Source organism: Cynocephalus volans, chromosome 13, assembly GCF_027409185.1.
Source record: "Cynocephalus volans isolate mCynVol1 chromosome 13, mCynVol1.pri, whole genome shotgun sequence".
Taxonomy (NCBI): Eukaryota; Metazoa; Chordata; class Mammalia; order Dermoptera; family Cynocephalidae; genus Cynocephalus; species Cynocephalus volans.
Genome location: NC_084472.1, coordinates 44,291,240 through 44,309,145, shown reverse-complemented (window position 1 = coordinate 44,309,145; position 17,906 = coordinate 44,291,240). Strand labels below are relative to the sequence as shown.

At 52.2% G+C, this 17,906-nt stretch overlaps 1 protein-coding gene across 5 annotated transcripts in view; it reads right to left on the bottom strand.

The window, feature by feature from the left end:
• The window catches only part of CTIF (cap binding complex dependent translation initiation factor), a 309,605-nt gene that overhangs the window by 98,810 nt on the left and 192,889 nt on the right, over positions 1-17,906 (bottom strand). For 4 of the 5 annotated variants that reach the window (XM_063077260.1, XM_063077263.1, XM_063077261.1 and 1 more), the window contains 2 exons: positions 12,454-12,946; positions 9,135-9,434 (listed from right to left, as the gene is read on the bottom strand). In XM_063077260.1, coding sequence (XP_062933330.1) covers positions 9,135-9,434; positions 12,454-12,946 — 793 coding nt within the window. The remainder of the gene's footprint in view (positions 1-9,134; positions 9,435-12,453; positions 12,947-17,906) is intronic. The other variant, XM_063077262.1, reaches the window with a different exon arrangement.

Genomic DNA, 17,906 nt, shown 5'->3' with positions numbered 1-17,906 from the left:
ACACGGCCTGGCAAGGGACATGGGTGATGGCGAAATAATTCCTGACCGGGGTAAAGCTCCCCTGGCCCAGAAACAGGAGGGAGCAGAACAGCACGCCATTCCCTCCCGTGGCTGCGGCCTGTGTGGTCACCACATCTGCCCCCAGTCCTCCTTTGTTCCCACTGGGTGGAAGCTCCTGGAACCACTGCTTGCTGTATACCTACTATGTGCCAGTATGGTGGTGGGACACAATGATGACATTCGTTGTCCAAAAGACATCTAGGCACACAAGCCTCAGATAAGAAAAGCTTAAACATGAGTCTGTAAGACTCAGTGAAGGGGACACACAGTGAATGTTAAAGGGTCAGAGGAAGGAGAGGTGCCTGGACTGGGAGACCAGAAAAGACTTCCCAGAGGAGGTAGGTTTGACTAGAAGGAAGGGGGCACCTGTCAACCCCAGGGCCCACTCCAGGCAGGACCCATGGGCTACAAGCATATATTGCCTATCTTTGCCAAACTCAGTCAGCACAAGATGTGGGAATGCTGCCCCAAGACTGAGGCCAAGGCTGACCTCTGGGAATCTATGATGCGAGGCCCAGAGATCAAGTCAGAAGGGCTCCTTGTTCATCTCCAGCCCTCCTGCCAGGGCAGGTCTCCCACTCTGAGCTGGGGGCTGTGGGTGCATGAATGCGTTTGCAACAGGACAGAAACTGGGGTGCAGAGACATGTCTCAAATGCCAATCGGTGCCAAGGCAGCAGTTGGTGCCACCACGCTGGGCGCTCAGGGTATTGGCTTTGCTGCCTAGGGCAAGAAATCCTGTCTAGAGAAATGAGATTGGAGAAAGTGATCACGCCTGCGGTTCCAGATGGCCCTGCTGATTGGACTCAGAAAGCTGCAGGCTTGTCTGGCTCTCCCCCTTTGCACCGTCCTGAGCCACCCTCACTCCTAACAATGCAGGGCAGTGGCTGCTTTTACAGGAAACAGTGACTTTTGTCCAAGGGTCCCACAGCTCCTACACATCTGGATCTCCGTGAAAGCCAGTGGTAGGTCTCTTGTGAGGTCCTCAAAACTCCATGCAGCCTCAAAAGCCTCCTCAAAAGCCTCAAAAGCCAATGTGGACTTTCTCAAGAAGGGGCTCTCTGATTTTAAAGAAAATAGTGGTAGCCCAGAGGCAGGAGGCTGGGTGCTTGGCTTTGCAGGAAAGCTCTCTGGTCTCTGCAATGCCTAGTGCTCACCTGATGACAGGATGCCTGGCAGGCTGCTGTCCTGGGCTCCTTTCAGGACTGACTGAGGGTCAATGGTTCTTTTCTTTCCACTACTTACTTTCAGATTCAAAAATCAAAATGCTTTTTTATGTTCAAGTCATTGGCTGCTTTTGTCCCACTGAGCACTCCACAGTTCCAGAGGGAACCTCAGGCTTAGCACTTTTGGAAGCCACCTTGTCCCTGGGCCCCCCTCCTCCAAACTGAATACTCAGAGATCTGGTCAAAATACTGACTTCGAGATATCCCAGCTGGAGCCTTGAATAAAATACTTGAGGCTTGGATAGTATCCTCCACCTGTACAAAGTGAGAGAAGACCAGATGGTTGGGCATGTTAGCTGAGACGACAACACATACACAGGGTCTCCCATAGTGTGTGGTACAGGGCAGGTGCTCTGGAAGTGTTTGTTGAGAAGAAGAAACAAAGATTGGAGAAAAGTAGGTAAAAGTCACTCATTCCAAAGCAAATGTAGACAACAAGTTTGGCAACGAGGCACATGACTCCTGCCCACTCTGGCTCTGGCAGGGTGGGCTAAGAATGGTGGTATGAGTCAGGCCTTGACTCTCACTATGGTGGGGATGGGGGAGGGGCTGCCACAGCCCTGTATAGAGGTTCAAGCTCCTGGGACTCATGAGGCGAGCCTGCTGGTGCCCACCTCAGGGGAATGTGTGCACCAGCTCGGCAGCCCCTCCCTCGCCATGGCCTTCAGCATGGGCACAGAGGACTCACAGGATGCTCAGATGCCAGCCATTTTTTAGGAAAACATAACAAACAAACAAAAACAACAACAAACTTTTGTAGGCCCCCCAAAACCCTCCACAATCTGCCCATGGGGAAGGTGGCTTGCACTGTCCCTAGCCCTCTGCTTCATCCCCTGCTAATTTCTAGCAACCCGTGGAGGGGAGCTCAGTATGCATGTGGCCCGGGGCTTCTGCTCAGGCTTTGGAATGCACGGAACAATGTGCTTCTATCCCCGGGTATGCCTGGCTTGGGCCAACATTAAAATTAGTTTACATGCCTGGAGTGCACATCGGCTCTGCGATGGCTGTGCAGAAGTGAGAGAAGGGGTCTGGGAGAGGCTGCAAAGGGGAGATCTGAACTGCGTGGTTCATTTGGACCTGGGCAAAAAGAGAGTGGAGGTGTTTCCTCAGGTGTCCTCAGTCCTCCAGAGGCCCAGGAAGCTCAGAGACAGCAACCGCTGGAGACACGGTGGGATTATTCTACAGGGTGGATTTTGGAATCATCACTGGTGGTTTTTTGAGACAAGTTCTTGGTTTTCCCAGGCTTCTGTCCCTTACATCCTATGTGGGAGTGGCCCGGGAGCCAGGAGCCCCGGCCGGCCTGGGACTCTGGGTGAACCTTGTAGCTTCCATCTGTAAACTTGGGGAAGGATCCCTGCCCTGGAGCCCACCCGGGATTCACACATATGACAGTGCTCAGAAGGGCTGAAAATGCCCTCCTGTCCTAGCGACCATTGGTACCCAAGACTGAGGACTCCATCCCTCCCTTCCACAGGCATTTAATGAGCATCTACTATGTACAATTCATGAGGCCAGGGGCTGGTGACAGGTGGTAACTCAGCCAGGACTTTTGCCCTCAGAGTTTACAACTTAGAGCTAGTCAGAACTCCAAGAATCAATGTTAGTCCCTCTCCTTCCATCCTCTGTAAAAGACGAGGGTTAGAAAGTCCAAACTCCTGGTAAAGGGGAATGACTTCTGATTTTCCAGAAACTTTGGGAGAAACTAGAGAGAAGGAGATTCCCCCTTACGAACAGAGTTAGCGAGATGGCCCAGTTCCTCTTCCCAAGCTTGCAACGTGGGACCAGGAGAGGAGCAGGACAATGGGAGAAACAGGGTAGCCCTGGAGTAGACACATACATCTAAGGTAAGGCAAGGGTAAGATACGTCTTCAGGGCTTGAGTGAGACAAGATATTTTGATTTACTGATAGGAACAGCCAGACCAAAAAATCTTGAGTGCCAGAGACTCGACAGAGTTACCGCCCAATTGAGTTTCTATGTGGCAAAAATCCTAAACACAATGCTTAGTGGTGACCCAGCCAGAAACTCTGAAGAGTTTATCTGTTCTCCAGCTAGAGGTCAGCTTTTTAAGAGGCTGTCTTCTAGAAGGTGCTGGTGGAGAGCAATTTATTTTGAAATCTGGTTACATGCCAGATTCTGGTTTTGTGTTGTCTTTTCAAAACAGCTCTGCTGTGTTTACAACTTGGTTGAGTTTTTTTTTCTTCAAAAAAAGGTATCGCATCCTTCTGTTAGATGTGTTGTTGGCAACAGTTGCTAGGGAGAGCTGGGTTCAGTTACAGACACACTGATGCCTGCTCTAATAATACTTCGCTCTGCATAGCTCAGATGCAGACACCTCTTGGCTGAACAGGGCGCGCACATTTCAGCAGAGGAGGGCTTGAACTTGCACTGCCCAGCCTGGCTCGGCAAAAGAGCACTCCCAAGCCCACGTGGAAGTCCTGGGGCCGTGACAGGGCAATGCTGGGTGGAGGGGCTCAGGCCTCCAATTCCTGTCATTCCAAAGGTCCCATAAAAAGAGGCACACTCATTCTTTACTTCTCCGTGAAACTGGAGCACCCCCCTCCCATTATCGTACCACAATTCCCTAATGAGGATCAGGGGAGAGTCTTGGTTACTTCTGGGCATCCTACGTTCTCCTGGAAGTCGGGAATAATCAGAGTACGTAATATAGTTAGTAGTGACTCTGCAAACATGGGGACGGGGAACCCCGGTGGGGAGGGGTGGGGTGAGACAGGTTGAGCTGTGAAGCTATCACCTCCCTGCCTCACCAGGTGGCCCAGCCTTCAGCACAGCCTGGCAATGTGGGTGAGAGTGAGGTCCTTTTCCTAAAACACGTGATAGCTGTTCCAACAAATGTCCCAGGCCAAGAGAAAGGAAAAGGAAATGGGGAAAGAAGCCGAGGACAGAGAACAAAGGGCTGGTGGGAGGGAAAAGGCAGCTCTCATCACCTCAGGGAGAAGTCTCAGGATGATGGTGAGGGAGCTAGGCAAAGGGCTTCTGGGATGGTCTAGACCGACTCCCCTACTCTACAGAGGGGAAACCGAGGCAGGGGGAGCTGAAGGAGTTGTCTCAGCAGCCGAGTCCTCCACATCACTCAGCGAAGAGCCCAACACCTGATGCATATTTCTTGCCTGGTTCGTGGTGTGAGGGGCAGAGCCAGCTGGCTCATAAGGAACAATCGTGGACAGTTCTGGCATCTCTGGGGTATTAACAGTGGTGCTCAACCCTGGCTGCACCCTGGAATCACCAGAGGAGTTCTTTAAAAAAGGATGCCCAGGCCCTTTTCTTGAAGAATCCAGTTCAACTGATTTGGCGTAGGACTCCTGCACCAGTATGCTCTTCAAGCTCTCCGTGTGATTCTAATGTACAGCGAGGCTGAGAACCAATGATCTAAAGCAGACCCGGTGTCTGAAATGCAGTTCCCAGGCTGGGTCCTCACTTATGACAATCACACTGATAAGAGACTGTGCCTCAAACTGACCCATAACCTACAAACCCTCAGTCATCCAATGACTTGCTACTTCAAGGTGTGGCCCCTGGACCAGCAGCACCAGCATCCCCTGGGAACTTGTCAGAAATGCGAATCTCAGTCCTCATCCCAGACCTAACACATCAGAATCTGCATTTACATGAAATCCCATGTCCTTCACAGGCACATTCAAGTTCGAGAGCCATTGATCTAACGAAGACTACATGCTTGACATGTAAAAGACATTTAAGAAATGTCTGTTTAAGTTTATTTACAGAGACACTACTAAGAAAAGGGCCTCCCCTAAGGCAAAAAAGAGTCAGTTTGGATGTAAAAATTGAAGACCATTTTTGAGCTGTGGGATTGGTGACAAGGGTCCACTGAGACCCCAGGGTCTCTGGCACTGGCTCATGAGGGCAGTGTTTCTGGGTTCCTTGAGATGGAGATGCTAAGTATGGCAGGGAGGGTTAAAGGACTTTTGACCTCCTTCCACCCCCTAATTCCCACACCGTGGGAGCTACCCTTGGAGCTCTGCTGCAGAGTGTCTACCACATCAGAAGCTGCCCCGCTCCCCTCCATGCTGCCAGCTCCCATTGCCAAAGCCCAGGCAGCAAGAGCAGTCGGCCAGGGACGGCAATGTCCAAAGACAGCTGCTGGGAGCCCTGCTCATGGGGCACTTCACACCCTGGCCCCTTTGCAGCCAGCCTCACTAAGCCGGGTCTCAGAGCTTGTGTGTGGAGGTGGCAGCCAAACCTGGCCACATGAGGGGCATCTCAGAGGCCACTGAACTGAACCAGGAGCTGGCTGGGGACCCAGGACCAAGTGGGTCTGGAGTGGATGGAGGTGAGTGCGAGCCTTGGGGAGAAAGGGGAGGGAAGGGCTCTGCAGGCCAGGCCCAGGACTGGCTGCCAGGACAGGCATAGAAACAAGGATCTCCAGACAATGGAAACAGGTGAAAAAAGACGTCCCCATAGGTGTTAAGAGGGAAAGCGGGGTTTGATGACGCAGGCCCACTGCTTCCTTTCTTGTACCTCTTGGGTTTGGGTGGTGAGGGGCCATGAATTATGCTGCCTGGAAAGACTTGCTCCAACCTTGACTCCTCCAGGGCTGCAGAGAGGAGCAGCAGAGCCCAAGGAGGCCCAATTAGACCTGGTGGCCTCCTCTGGGCCTTGAAATCAGGGGGCCCAGAAGGGGCCAGGGGCAGCCTTGTGCCAGCACATTCAGCCTGCCTTCCCATGGCAGCCAAAGAGCCTAGCTCAGTGACCTGGGCCTGAGTGCCAGATCGAGCCCTCTGGTGAAACCCTTCAAGGGGCTCCCTCCTTGGCTCACATGGAAGCTGGGGCTGTGGGTGGTGAGGAGGGGTGATTGGTGGCCTATAGGGACATTTAGATTTCTGAATACCCAACCCATAAATGTTCCACCCAGGCAAATGGCCTACTTCCAGCAGACAGTGGGAGGGCAGACGGTGGGAGGGACAAGTTGCCCTAGAGCCTCAGAATGTGAGCTGCGTCTTTCTTGCCCTGGACTGCAACTGTGCCCAGGCCCATGGCCTGGGAGAAGGGAGAGGGGAGGCTTCTAGTGCTTTCCCCTTCAATCATCCATTTTCATCCTCCAGGATCCCCCAGGGTGCTCCAGAGCCAGGCATTGTACAGTGCCCAGGAGAGGTGGACAACAACACGTACCCGTTTGTCACTGCGTGTTCATGATGTCATTGGGTTAAGTTCTGATCCTCCTCACTGCAAACCTCTTAAGGACAAAACTGCATACATTTCCTGACTGCTGCATTCTCAGCCTCTGGGCTGGTGCCTGACACATGGTAGATACTCAGTAAATACTAGTTGGGTGACTGGATGTTTGTGGCTACAGGGTGACAGGTGGTGGGACAGAAGGGCAGAGTGCCAAAGGAGGTCAGAGAGGGGATTGCAGCAGGTTTCCTGGAAAGTGGTACCCAAGCGCCACCTGAAGCATGAGGACAAAGGGGTGGATGTTTGGGGTGGAAGGGGGAAGTGAATTCTAGACAGGTGTGTGGAGGGGGCCTGTCCACCCAGGATGCAGCAGAGGTTCAGCCTGCCTGGAGGGTGGGGGAACAGGGAGCCTGATGTGGGAGTACCAGGTCTCCTTTGCCCCAGAGACAAAGTGGCATCAATAGGGTTAGGTCTCTTGGGCTGGTCCCAAAGCCTACCTCTCTCAGGACAGACCTATCATTGAGACACAATATGGGGAAAGCAGGTTTGTAAGGACTAGGGAGAACCAGGGCTGTCTCATGCAAGTGGCAAGACCTGGGAGAGTGAGAAAGGAAGAGGCTCATGGGGGTCACTTGGGCCCCTTCCTGAGGCCCTGACTCATCTCCAGCAGCACGAGATCGTAGAGTGTACTGATGGGGGCTAGTGTCAGTGCTGCCCCAGCGGGAATGGCAGAGGCCAGGCTCTGACTGACGATGACTGAATCAGGTCTAGAACCTTTGCTTCCCAGCTTTTAACTTAGTGCTTTTCCCTGCCCTAGTGTTTGCCAAAGGGTGTCTCTCAGCACACCAGTTCCACGAGAACTTGTCAGCTGCGGAATGCAAAGAGGACATATTGAGTTAAATGCAGCCAAACAGTTCCCTTCCTGTGGGGACAGCTGGAACCTGTCTTCAGCTGGTGTACCTTGTGGCTGGTCAAGAGGTGTGTGCTTGGAGCTCCTTTGGTGGCTGAGCGTATGCCAGAGCAAAGCTGCTCTTAACAGGGGTGGTTGGGAGAAATGCCTTCTCTCGGGTGGCTTCTGCAGCCAGTCACCCCCCCTGGGTGTCCCACGCCTGGTATGTCTGCCCACCACTGGCTCTGGCTAGTTACTTGGAGCTGGCAGCCATTGTCTAGAACTCTTGTCCCTTCCTGGCCCTTCTCTGAAGAAACCAAAACCAAAACCAAAAGCCAAATGCCAAGGCCACAGGCCGATCATGTCCCTGACTTCTCCATGCCTGGTGGTACGTGGCAGACAGACTTCTCCCTGCCCGTCACCCTCCACACTCTCCCAGGACATTCCGGCCCGCGAGGAACATGCCCGATGTGCAAATCCCTCAGGTAATGCGGGAATTCGTCACCAGGGGAGTGCGGGCGATCCAGGAATGGGAACCTGATCAGGGCCTGGAGCTGGAGAGAGCAGCCCAGGCTGGCCAGGGAGGGCTCATATTGCACTGAGCAAGACACATGCGAAGAGGGGCTGGCAGCGACAGAGCTCTGTGGGGTGCTGTAGAGGGCCCCCACCTGCAATTTCCTCCCAGCCTTTACGGAAGACATAGAAACCAGGAACCAGGTGGTTAAATGAGGGTGACCCCATGCCCTCGTTAACACCAGCTGTTGAGGCGTCATTATGAGCGGGGCCCCCTGTGACTCTTAGAAGGGATGCAGTCTAGATCTCTGTTATCTGGTCACCCTTTTAAGACAGAACTGCAGGTGGTCTCTTCAACTCTGTAGTTCTACTTTCATATCTCCCATTTCACCTTACCTGGGCTGGCAACTCAATTTGTATCTCAACTAGTCTCTAAAGTACAAAGTAGGAGGAGAGATGTCTTTCTTCCAGTCTAGACTCTCCAGGGATATCTGGTTCTGGGGCCTGGTGTGGCCGCCATGCCATGTTCCCTGCTGTTGCTCCCTGATGCTACCAGTTCACCCACTACTGCCCACAACAGAAGAGCAGGTACTTGTGAGATGAAACAGTGTGGGGCTCAGGCTGAGTGCCACACCCACACCCACTACACACTCATGCCAATAAAACCACCACTGGAGCTGGTCTCCGTGGAGGAACCAGTGAGCAGGGGCAGGGTTAAGCTCTCTGCAGGTAAAGGGATATTGAGTGCAGAAGTCCTAACCAACAAGACAATGTTGGGTCTCCAGGCTTTCCCTCTGCCAGGAACCCCATTGTATCAGCAGACAGACTGGCCCTGTCCTGCTCCCAAATGGCTCTGCTCAAATCCATCTCAGTGCCAGCTACAGCTAAGGTCTGAGGGGATGGTCCTGGGGAGGAGGAGGTGGAGAGGAGGAGTCCACAGCAAGTTCATGTCTGCTCAGACGGGGAGAGGTCAAAGCCCAGAGTCAGGTTCAGACCAAGAGCCAGCCCTCTTATCATGAAAATAGAAAGAGGGAAAGGCTGGTTAAACAAAAAGCATCCATAAAAGTATATTGGTCCCTTGTAACCATGGAGCACTTACACAAACATACGCAAATCTGGCCACTCATCTCTTGCCCCTTGATGCCTTTTTAAAATTTTCTATAATTAATCGGGCAAGGGTGGAACTTGGGAAAAGCTCAAGTGTGGTCAGAACTTGCAGCCCTCTCTCTAGTAATAACCCAGCACTGTGGAGGGCCCGGGGGCGTGGGGATGGACAGCTGTCAGTGTCCGGTTACCTGCAGCATGTTGAGGAGCAGGCTCCGGAACTTGGTCCCCTCCACCATGAAGAGTGCCATCTTGTCACAGAGCTTGGCGGCGGTGAAGGCGAAGCTGCGATCGGACACGGCCTTTTGGTAGATGGTCCGTACGATCTCTCCCAGCATCTCCTCGGAGTTGGTCGAGTTCTGGGCCTCCTCCATGAAGGTGGTGAGCTTGGCGTCCACATCGCTGCTGTTGTTCCGCATGCTGTTCAGGATCTCAATCAATTTGTCCATCTTGTTCTGCTGCGGGTTGGTCTCCTCCACGGCCACTTCATCCTGGGGTGTGGGAGACAAACTGAGTGTGCCTGAGTGAAGCCCAGGTTTCTGCAGGGGGTGGCTTGGAGGGAGGGCTGCCACCCCCAGAAAGAATGACCCAGTTCTACCTTCTTGGACCTGAGGCTGATCCCTTTGGGAATGCCTACCTCTGCCCATGACCCCTCATGCCCCAAAGGCTCTTTGTTGACATCTTTCTTGGTCCCTGTGACATCCTGGGCTGATATTTCTTGCAAGTTCTAGCTCCTACCCATGATTCTCATATACATTGGTTTTAATTGTTTGTCTTTTTGCCCATCAAATGTCCTATCCAGAAATGACTTAATGGGGCTTATAAAAGATGAAATGAGCTAACAAATAAGAAATAGGGTCAAAGAGAAAATAAGCATAGGAAGAATAGGTCAGGAAGGCATGTAGGACCCAAAATGCCTGCAATGGTAGTTGGAGGTAGCCCAGGGAGTGACCACTTTGTCCCCCACACCCTCAGCTCTGAATGCCCAAGGACAGTCATGTTCTCTGGGTATAAGTTTCCATGTGGCCATGACCCTGGCTTTGTGTCCTGTGGAGACTCTGCTGGCCTTCTGCATACAGATACTACACACCAAGGAATACTCCAATATGTCACTAAAATGGTTGGCATTTCTAGGAGGGAAATTTCAGACAAAAAATTTTTTACACCCTTGTGAGGTTTCACTGCAACTGAGGCCAGACCAAGGACTGGAGGAGGAAGAAAATGGCATCTGATGTCTCAAAAGTATTTACTCAAACTCAATAGATTGGCGGCTAAGAACGTGATTCAATTAACTGCAGGGATATGAGGTCTTTTTGGAAAGGCAGGTTCAGACTCCTGCCCCTGCTCTTCTGTTCTCAGCAGTGGAGCTCTGGGCCGGGAGGCACAGACCAAGGTTCTAGATCCTGCCCTCTGCCTCTATCCATGGGGTTTGGGCAAGCGGTTTCACTCTTTAGGCCTCATTTTCCCCACTGGTAAAATGGTGATGTTAGACCAGAAGATCTATAGCTTTGCTTGGGCCTACCATTATGGGGTTGAGTTCCAAGGGCAGCTGGTCTCTCATTTGAGAGGGCTGAATTCTCTCCTTCTCCTCACACCCCTCAGATTCATCCACCTTTTCAAAGAAGGCCAGTCAGAGTCCCTGAGTTGGGCCAAGAAGACAACTCACCACCCCAATGGACATCTAATGCTTTACTTATTTCTTGAAAGAGAGAAAGGAAGAGTTACTTTCCCTGATACGAATCTTGTTTAGGACAGGACTGGTGGCTCGCCTGTTCCCAGGGTTTTCCCTTTTTTGGAATGAGCATCCAGCAGAGCTGGGAGTGACCCAGCCTCAGCCTAAGCCTATGTCCTCCTGGTCCAGGAGTCCAGGAGGCCGCCCCTGAGGGGAGTCCTTCACACTGATCTGTGGGTGCTATAGATCTACCTTATCTATTCCATTCCCTCCGTACCCCACTCCCTGAACATCTAGGCCCCAGGGCAGGAATGGTGGTCTGCATAATAACTACCCATGAGGATCTTTCCACATGTTAGCTCATTTAATCTTCAGTCTGTCTGTAAGGTGGGTAGCATTACACCCCTTTTACAGACAAGGGGGGCTCAGAGAGGTTAGGTAACATGCCCAAGGTTGCCCAGCCAGTCAAAAGCAGGGTAAGGACTGAGTCTGTTTGCTGGATTTAAAGCCTGAGCTGTTTGCATGCTGCTGCCCTGCAGTTACATTTATTAGAACTCTAGAGAACTTCATTCATAATCCTTCTGCTTGGCTGGGCTACAGCAACCTGTCCTGGAAGCTCTTCAGGCCAAGACCACGCACTGGCCATCAGTTGGAAAGCTCTTCCAGGCACCTACCTACCTTTGGGATGTAAGGGAATAGTGAGGCTTTCCTCCAGGGCCTCACAGATGCCTGTCCCCACAGGGAGCAGGAGCAGGGGCGGGGGCACTTGTGGGTGCAGGAGCAGCATTTTATCAAGAGTTGATCTGGGAGGAGGTCTCACCTGCCTCATCCTGCCTGAGTGTGGGCCTTGGCCTGGCATCTGGGGTGAAAGGTCAAGGAGAAGGAAGTAGAGGGAGGATGGAGGAGAAGCCCAGAACATGGAGCTCTGCAGGAACCCCAGAAAGAAGGCTCCACTGCTCTGCCTGCTGCATGGGCAGGCTGGCCTTTCTCCGGAATGGTTCTTCCCTAAGGTGACCTGACCTGCACCCTTGATGGGTGGGGGTGCTGGACTGAACACAATGGAGTTAATGCTGCAAGTGACAAATCCCGGTCCCTTTTCTGGAGGTCTGGGTTATCTCCTCCGGAAGCTGTGGTCCAGGCTCTGGGGTGAGGAAAGAGAATCCCGGGAGGCAGATGTATGGAGACCTCACTCTTGGGGTCTTGCCAGCACAGGTCGGAACCCACATGGTGCGGAGGGTGGAACTGTCTTACATTTTGCACCTTAGATCCCTCACTGGCTGCTGGGAGATGAAGGCGGGGAATGACCAGGCAGAGGCCAGCCTGCTCCCACTGCCCAACTTACCTTTGCTCTGCATCCTGGCAGGGACCACAGCCTGGATGGCACTTACCTCTGGGAGAAGCATCAGTACCCCTCATTTCATAAGCTCAACATTTCCCCAAATGCCCTTTAGCATGAACAGGGCAGTATCTGACCCCAGAAAATCCTCCCTGCATCCCTCCCATCACCCCCAGGCAGGAGCCTCTTCTTCCCCCTCTCATGCTGGCAGTGGGTACCAAGTGCTCCCCCCCGGGACTACTGGGGGCCAGAAGGTGAGGAGCCAGAATGTCCTGGAGGGGTTCACACAGCCTGGCCATGGGTCTGCTCTCTGGTGGTCCACTGGTACCCAAGGCAGCTGTGGCCTGGTGGGTGGGTCCACGCAGCAACCAAAGCCCCTGCTTCCCTCCACACAGCTCCCCAGACCCTTAAAGCAATAAGACTCTGCCCTGAGCCCACCTTCCAAAGTGCCTACCTCTTGGCTGTCCTCCCTGGTGCAAGAGAAGAACAAAAATTCAATTACCGGTACCTTTTCTTTTAGCCTTCGCCGCAGTCTGTCTTTGGAAGACTGGAGCAGGGTAATTCTGGGCCGCTCCCCGATGCGCTCGGGAATAATACTGTCTTTACGCTTTGTCTCGGCCTCTGGGCCCCCTGGCTGCTGGGGGGCCAGACTCTCGGAAGCTGCCAGGGCCAAGGCATCAGGGCTGCAGGGGGGCTCGAGGCCACTGTGCCCGGTGTCCCCCAGGGTGTCCTCAGGTTTGGGGCTCTCGGTGGGCACGGTCTCTTTGGCATTGCGGTGGGCTCCTGTCTCTCCCCTGTCGCCTGGTGGGTGCTTCATGTTGCTGTGGTGCCAGCGCCGGTTCTGGCTGTAGCCGTGGTGGGTGGGCCTGCCTGAGGGGTGGGGTGCTGAGCCCCCCTGGTAGGATTTCTGGTGGTCCTTGTTGTGTTTGGCACTTCCCGGCTGGTGGTCACCATGCTGCTGGGCCTTGTTGCCCCCTGGAGGTCTCTGCTGCCGCCTGCAAACCGAAGGGGAAAGACAGAGAGGGGGTCACAGGGTGGGCCGATCAGGGTCCCCACGTCCAACACTAGGCAGGAAGTCACTGCCTTGTCCAGTTGTTCATTTTATCAACACACCCTGAGCACCTCCCATGTGCCAGGCTCTGTGACAGGCCTGGGGACAGAGCAGAGAACAGCCAGACAGGTCCCTGCTACTGTAGAGGACTTCAGTCAATCCTTCACTTAAAATCAGTATCTTACTCATTTATTAGAATATGCATGAAATAAAATTTAAAAGATCCTATAGAATGTGCAGTGAACTCTCCTGCCTCTATCCCCAGCTACCAGTAATGTCCTCGGGAAGCAGCTGCTCCCAGTTTGTGAATTTTCCAGACATATTCTGTGCACGTTCCAGCAAAGATATATACACAGACCTGCCTCCCTTAATGACCATCCCATTAATGACTTTTCACTGTAATGCTTTTTGAAAAGTTATATCACTTTCAAACAGCTTCTTTTTTTTTTTTGTACATTGACAGTCACCCCAAGCCTACTAACTAAATATGTTAGAAGAAATTGTCACAGACTGAGTTGTGTCCCACCCACCCCTCACCCCCAATTCATAGGTTGAAGCCCTAACCCCAGTACTTCAGAATGTGACTCTAATTGGAGACAGGGCCTTTAACGAGGTGATTAAGCTCAAATGAGGCTGTTAGGGTGGGTCTAATATAATCTGACTGGTGTCCTTATAAGAAGAGAAAATTTGGACACACTGAGAGACACCAGGGATGCCACACACAGAGAGGACACATGTGAGGACACAGTGAGAAGGTGGCCATCTGTGAGCAAAGGAGAGAGGCCTCAGGAGAAACCAACCCTGCCAGCACCTTGATTTTGGACTTCAAGCTTCCAGAACTATGAGACAATAAATGTTGTTTAAGCCCCCCAGTGGGTGGCACTTTGTTATGACAGTCCTAGCCAAAAAATACAGAAGTGATATTCAACACAATGGTTTTAGACAAAAACAGGCTCACCAATTTACTTGAGAACACTTTGCAAGCCGAGAATAGCACATGAAGGGATGGCCGGTTAGTTACGTGGTTAGAGCGCGGCACTGATAACACCAAAGTCCAGGGATCAATCCCTGTACCGGCCAGCCGCCAAAAAATGAAAAAAAAATAGCGCATGAAACAAAAGTGTTCTGTGCACCGTTGCACAAACCCCAAATGTTTTGATTTGCAGACTGAGGGCAAGTGTGGAAGGGTCATCAGTGCGTGAGGGCTGCCCCCTGCTTGGCCTCTCAAACACCACCTTGGTGTCATAGTCCCTGGAGGTGGGGGGTTGGGGTGCCTCATTAAGGTCTGTCGAGGGAGGAAGTGTGGGCCCCTCACCTGGCATTTACTGGGGTGGCCAGTCGGAGTGGTGCCGTGGTTTTCTCTGGAACTTGGGCTGGAGTAGAGCAGTTACTGTCTGAAGGTTTCTGTCTTGCTAGGCTGCCCCTGCCCTGGTCTTCTGGCTGCACCAAGCAGGCTTTTGTTGGGGCTTCTTTTGTCTGCCTGTGCCTAGTGGCGTTTCTGGGTTTCTGCTTTCTTTCGCTTTAAGTCTGGGACGCACGAAGCCAAGAAGCAAACTGAAGGGACTCGCCACTGCGGCACTCTCCAGCTCCAGCTCAGCCTTCTGCCGTCTTCTTCCCACCTGCAGAGGCTTCTTATGTTTGTTTATATTTATAATGACCCAGGTTTTTAGTTGTCTGTATTTGTTTTAATAATTTCAGAGTCATTATAAAAATATCTATAAAAGTCTGGTCCCCTGCACTGCATCCTGCTGGCTGGGTGTGCCCTGGGCCCTGCATGGTATTTCTCATCCTTGTTGTCCAGGTTCAATCTTGTTGGGTTCTGATGGACATTCCCAGGCAAGGGCAGTGCTGCCCTGACACGTGGGTCCGACCCCCACTGGCATGCCTAAAATATTCAGTTTCATTCCCTGTTGTAGGACAGCGCCTGGTGGTGAGTCGGGCCCCATCTGCAAAGTGGGGCCACTGAGTCAGGTTCATCCTAGTGTGATTCTATCACCAACTAGCCTCCAGATTGCCTAGACCCAAACCCAAGTGCCCAAGTCAGCTCCAAAGACTGCAGCCTCCTTCTGAGGAACATAAACCAACCCTCACTGGGGGAGTACCGCATGGCCCTTGACACCTCCCTACAGTGCCACGTGCCTGAGATTTTGTGTGAATTCTCCCTCCTTTAATTTTTCAGTTACTTTCAACTAATTGGCCCTTTCTCCTTCCATTCTCTTAGTTCTTTGACTGTGAGTTATTTTTAAGCCCAGAGAGGAACCTTGGAAACTCCCTGGCAGATAATGCTTGATTCTCACAGCTTTTGTCATCCTTATTTAGAATTTTTGTGGCGTCTGCAGGTATGGCCCAAGACATGCCCCCAAAGGATGGCTGACTGAGCCCTTTCCAGGATCTGTCTTGAAACGGCATGCTTTCCTACTTGCCATATCAGGGATTTCCCTCTCTCTGCCCAGTGCTCCCCCTTCAGCACCTCCCCACCCCTGCCATGAAAACAACTTCTGTCCACCTGGAGAAGGAGGAAATAATTTCTACATGGCTGGTGGTCAAGGGCTCCAGAAAGAAATCAGCGAGGTCTTGCAGAGCTTCTGCTGTTTGCTCTTGGAAATAGGGGAGGAGCTGAAATTCCATGTCCTCTTGCTTGGAAATACACTGGAGCCAGCCAGCTCTGACCATACAGCAATGACCAAGGATGCTCCAGCCACTGGGCACTAGCGGGTGTTCTCGGACTCACTCTTGCTGGGTGGCAGCTCCTTGGCACACATGGAAGGCCATCTGCAGGTGGAAGGGACACCATGGAGACCACTCTCAAGCGCCCCCTCCTAACTGGCAGGCAAGACTAATGGGCTCAAAAGTAGGAGGCCTTGACAGGGAGCTACATGGCAGCTGGCTGCAACCGGGTGGGCCCTGGGAGGGCAGGGAAGAGCCTGATACCACCAGAGGCAAGGGGCATGAAGCGATTCTCCCTTTTCCTCTTCCTGTGCAAGGTCCTGCTTCGTTCTCAGGGCAGGTGACTGCTGAGACTAGCCTCTGTGTGCAGGCCAACAACCTTTCTTCCCATTTTACAGAGAAGCCAACTGAGGCTCAGTGAGGCGAGGGCCTTCCAGAGGCTCCCGGGAGTGGGCCGAGCCTGTCGACTCATCATGGCACCCAGCACCACTGCCTGTCTCCCACTGGCCTTTCGATCCAGCCCCTCAGGAGAGAGGGTGGAATTGCCTATGGCTGAAACCTCAGTGGGGAAGACCAGATGAGGCCTGCGTCTTTCTCCTGGGAAGGAGCTGAGGGGCCTCAGCTGTTCCAGCCTCTGGAACAGACTGGGGGTTGGGCCTCATTCCCCAACAATGGAGACCCAAGCTTCCCTGCTCTCGCCATTCACAAATATTTGTCAGCGGTCGCTGCCTGAGCTGGCCAAAACCAGCTCCTCTCTGCTCTGTGTTTACTGGCGCTGGGTTTCGTCGATCCCTTCGTTCAGGGGCCAGCTGGCTGTTCACCACAAAACCTGTGGGTTTGGGTTTGGCTGGGCTGGGGACGAGCTGCTTCTGCTCCCGGCAGCCAGGCCCGAGGCTGCATTTGGTCTCAGACACATGAGAATAGGGACCCAGGTTTGAGAGACACACTAGACACCCGTTCTGAAGCACTGTAAGCAAAAAGGGCAAAAATCCATCTCTCTGTTTCTTATGTACCCTAATCCTTTCTCTGAGGAAGGTTTCTCTTGGGCAAGAGGGAATCGCTTAGGAGATAACATTAATATTCCATTTGTGCTACTGGCAACACCTGCTGTTAGCGAAATAATGCTTTCTTTTTTCTGAGAATGGAAATTGTCAGTTTATGCCTTTTCCATCATTCATTTAGTTTATTCTTTCTTCTTTGGGTTTTGAAATCAGATGTCTTGTTTCACTCTAAGACTGCTCTCTTTTACTTTATTTTATTTTTTTAAAAAAGGAAGTTCTCAAACACCACAGCTGCATTTTGGGAGGTGGGAGTAGGGAGAATAACTTCAAATTTTGTTTTTAAAAATGGTTTTAACAGTGGTCCACACAGAGACAAACGTCTGTGTTCATTTTTTATTTCATAATCATTCCCAACTAGATATTCCGAGGGCCACTGACTTATTATGGTCCTCTCAATGTCGGACACTTTACCACATAATTTGTAGGTCTGCTTAAAAATTTCTGAAAGCAAAATTCCTAGGGCAAGTGGTTTTAAAACTATGCACGGGCTCATATTTCTTGCCTTCAGGAAAAGTGATGACTGCTTATTACCAGTGCAAGCACCTCTGTCCTGCCCACCTACACATACCCTGTGCGGGGTTCTGCCTTCCCCACCCCAGCCACCAGGGACAAAGCAAGAGTGGAGGTGACTTACAGGCCCAGGCATGAAGGGCTTCTCTGTAGCTCAGGGGCTGCTTAGCTTAGTGGAGGCACGGGGGGCAGGTGGGGCCCAGGAAGCAAGGTTGCCACTCATGCCCACCCCAGTTTGCAGAATGATGGGGAAGATTAACAAAGAAAAGTAAAAGGGAGATCTTTGTCCCTCTTGAGGGAGCCAAGTAAGGGAAAGCATGACACTGGCTCATTAACACAGAGATCATAGTGGTTCGGGTTAATTGAGCACCTACTATTTTACGCACTCAGGATTCAATTGGATGATGGAAGTCTGCTGAATCTGTTCTGTAGGACACTGCTGGCCAGGTCTGCCTGGGAGACGACAGCCTGCTCAGAGCCTGGCTCAGCCACTTATAGGTGTGTGGCCTGGGTGATTTCACCTCTCTGTGTCTCTGTTCCCAGCTAGGTCAGCACCTACCTCAGGGAAGCTGTGAGTATTGCACTAGTGACAGCAGGGACAGTTTTACAGATGAGAAAACCAAGGTTCGGGGAGGTTGCTTTGTTTCCCTAGGGTTGCTCAACTAC